This window comes from Aplysia californica, unplaced genomic scaffold, assembly GCF_000002075.1.
Source record: "Aplysia californica isolate F4 #8 unplaced genomic scaffold, AplCal3.0 scaffold00501, whole genome shotgun sequence".
NCBI lineage: Eukaryota > Metazoa > Mollusca > Gastropoda > Aplysiida > Aplysiidae > Aplysia > Aplysia californica.
The window spans coordinates 376,090-377,258 of record NW_004797771.1 but is presented as its reverse complement, the minus strand read 5'-3'; the positions used below and the strand labels follow the sequence as shown (position 1 = coordinate 377,258).

At 41.8% G+C, this 1,169-nt stretch overlaps 1 protein-coding gene across 1 annotated transcript in view; it reads left to right on the top strand.

Moving 5' to 3' along the window:
- The window catches only part of LOC101850591 (atrial natriuretic peptide receptor 1-like), a 23,820-nt gene that overhangs the window by 4,427 nt on the left and 18,224 nt on the right, over positions 1-1,169 (top strand). Inside the window, exon 4 of the mRNA XM_005105938.1 lies at positions 593-759. Coding sequence (XP_005105995.1) covers positions 593-759 — 167 coding nt within the window. The remainder of the gene's footprint in view (positions 1-592; positions 760-1,169) is intronic.

Sequence of the window (1,169 nt, the reverse complement as noted above, 5' to 3'; positions counted from 1 at the left end):
AGAGGAATTTTATCTAGGGGACTGTAATTATTGGATGAAATCTGCAATCTAGTTGTATTGATATCGTCAAAAAGTGTAAGGTTTTGATAGTGACAAAGATCTCACACAACAAGACAGTTCACTCCTCTCTTTGAGCCAGTTAAAAAAGTGTCCTCAAAATTCGGTGGCGCCCCCTTCGAAAAAGTGCAGACTTTGCGAACAGAGTTACTCTACTTGTGTGAAAACAATAAAAGTGAAACTAACAAACTGTGCTATTCCTATTCTTCTTCTGATGAAACGAAAGAGAGCTTCAAAACCCTGGCCCTGACCATCAATGAATTATTTATAGAGGCACCAGCCATCAATGTCCAGGTACTAGAGCTTAAAAACAAAAACTGCTGCGCCATCTGAATCAATGCGCAGACTTCCGCGGACACTTTTTGGGCTGAGTGAACTATCTTGTTATGTACGATCTTTAATAGTGAGCGGCTTTGCTATTTTTTTTCCTCAAAAGTGCGCGGCTCTGATATTTTTTTCTAAAAAATATACGGCTTTGTTAGTTTTTTCTCAAACGTATACGGCTTTGATAGTCTCCCTGCCCATCTGTCCGCAGCGAGTGGGCGTGTACAGTGCGGACACTGGTCAGTTGAACCTGATCCCGGGGGTCAAGATAAGCTGGCCGGGCGGGGAGGGTCCGGTGGAGGACATTCCTGAGTGTGGCTTCCAGGACCTGCTGTGTGCTACATACGGCGAGGGACTCGGTATGCTGGTCCACATTACGTATATTATATATGCATATATGTATATAATATATTTTATATATGTATTATTAATATGTATATTATGTATATTATATATATGTACTATGAATGTAAATAGTACATTGTAGTGTTTGTTACTCATTGCTTATAATAACACACTCACACACATATAAACAAACACAAACAAACACACTCACACACGCACACACATACACGCACCTACACATGTACACTTATACACACACACACCCGCACATTTATACACACACACACTCACACCACACACACACACACACACACGCACGCACACACACACACTCACACACACAAACACACACACACACACACACACACAAGCACACACACACAGACACATACACTAACACTCACGCACACGTGTATGCGTGCTCACAGACACACACACACACA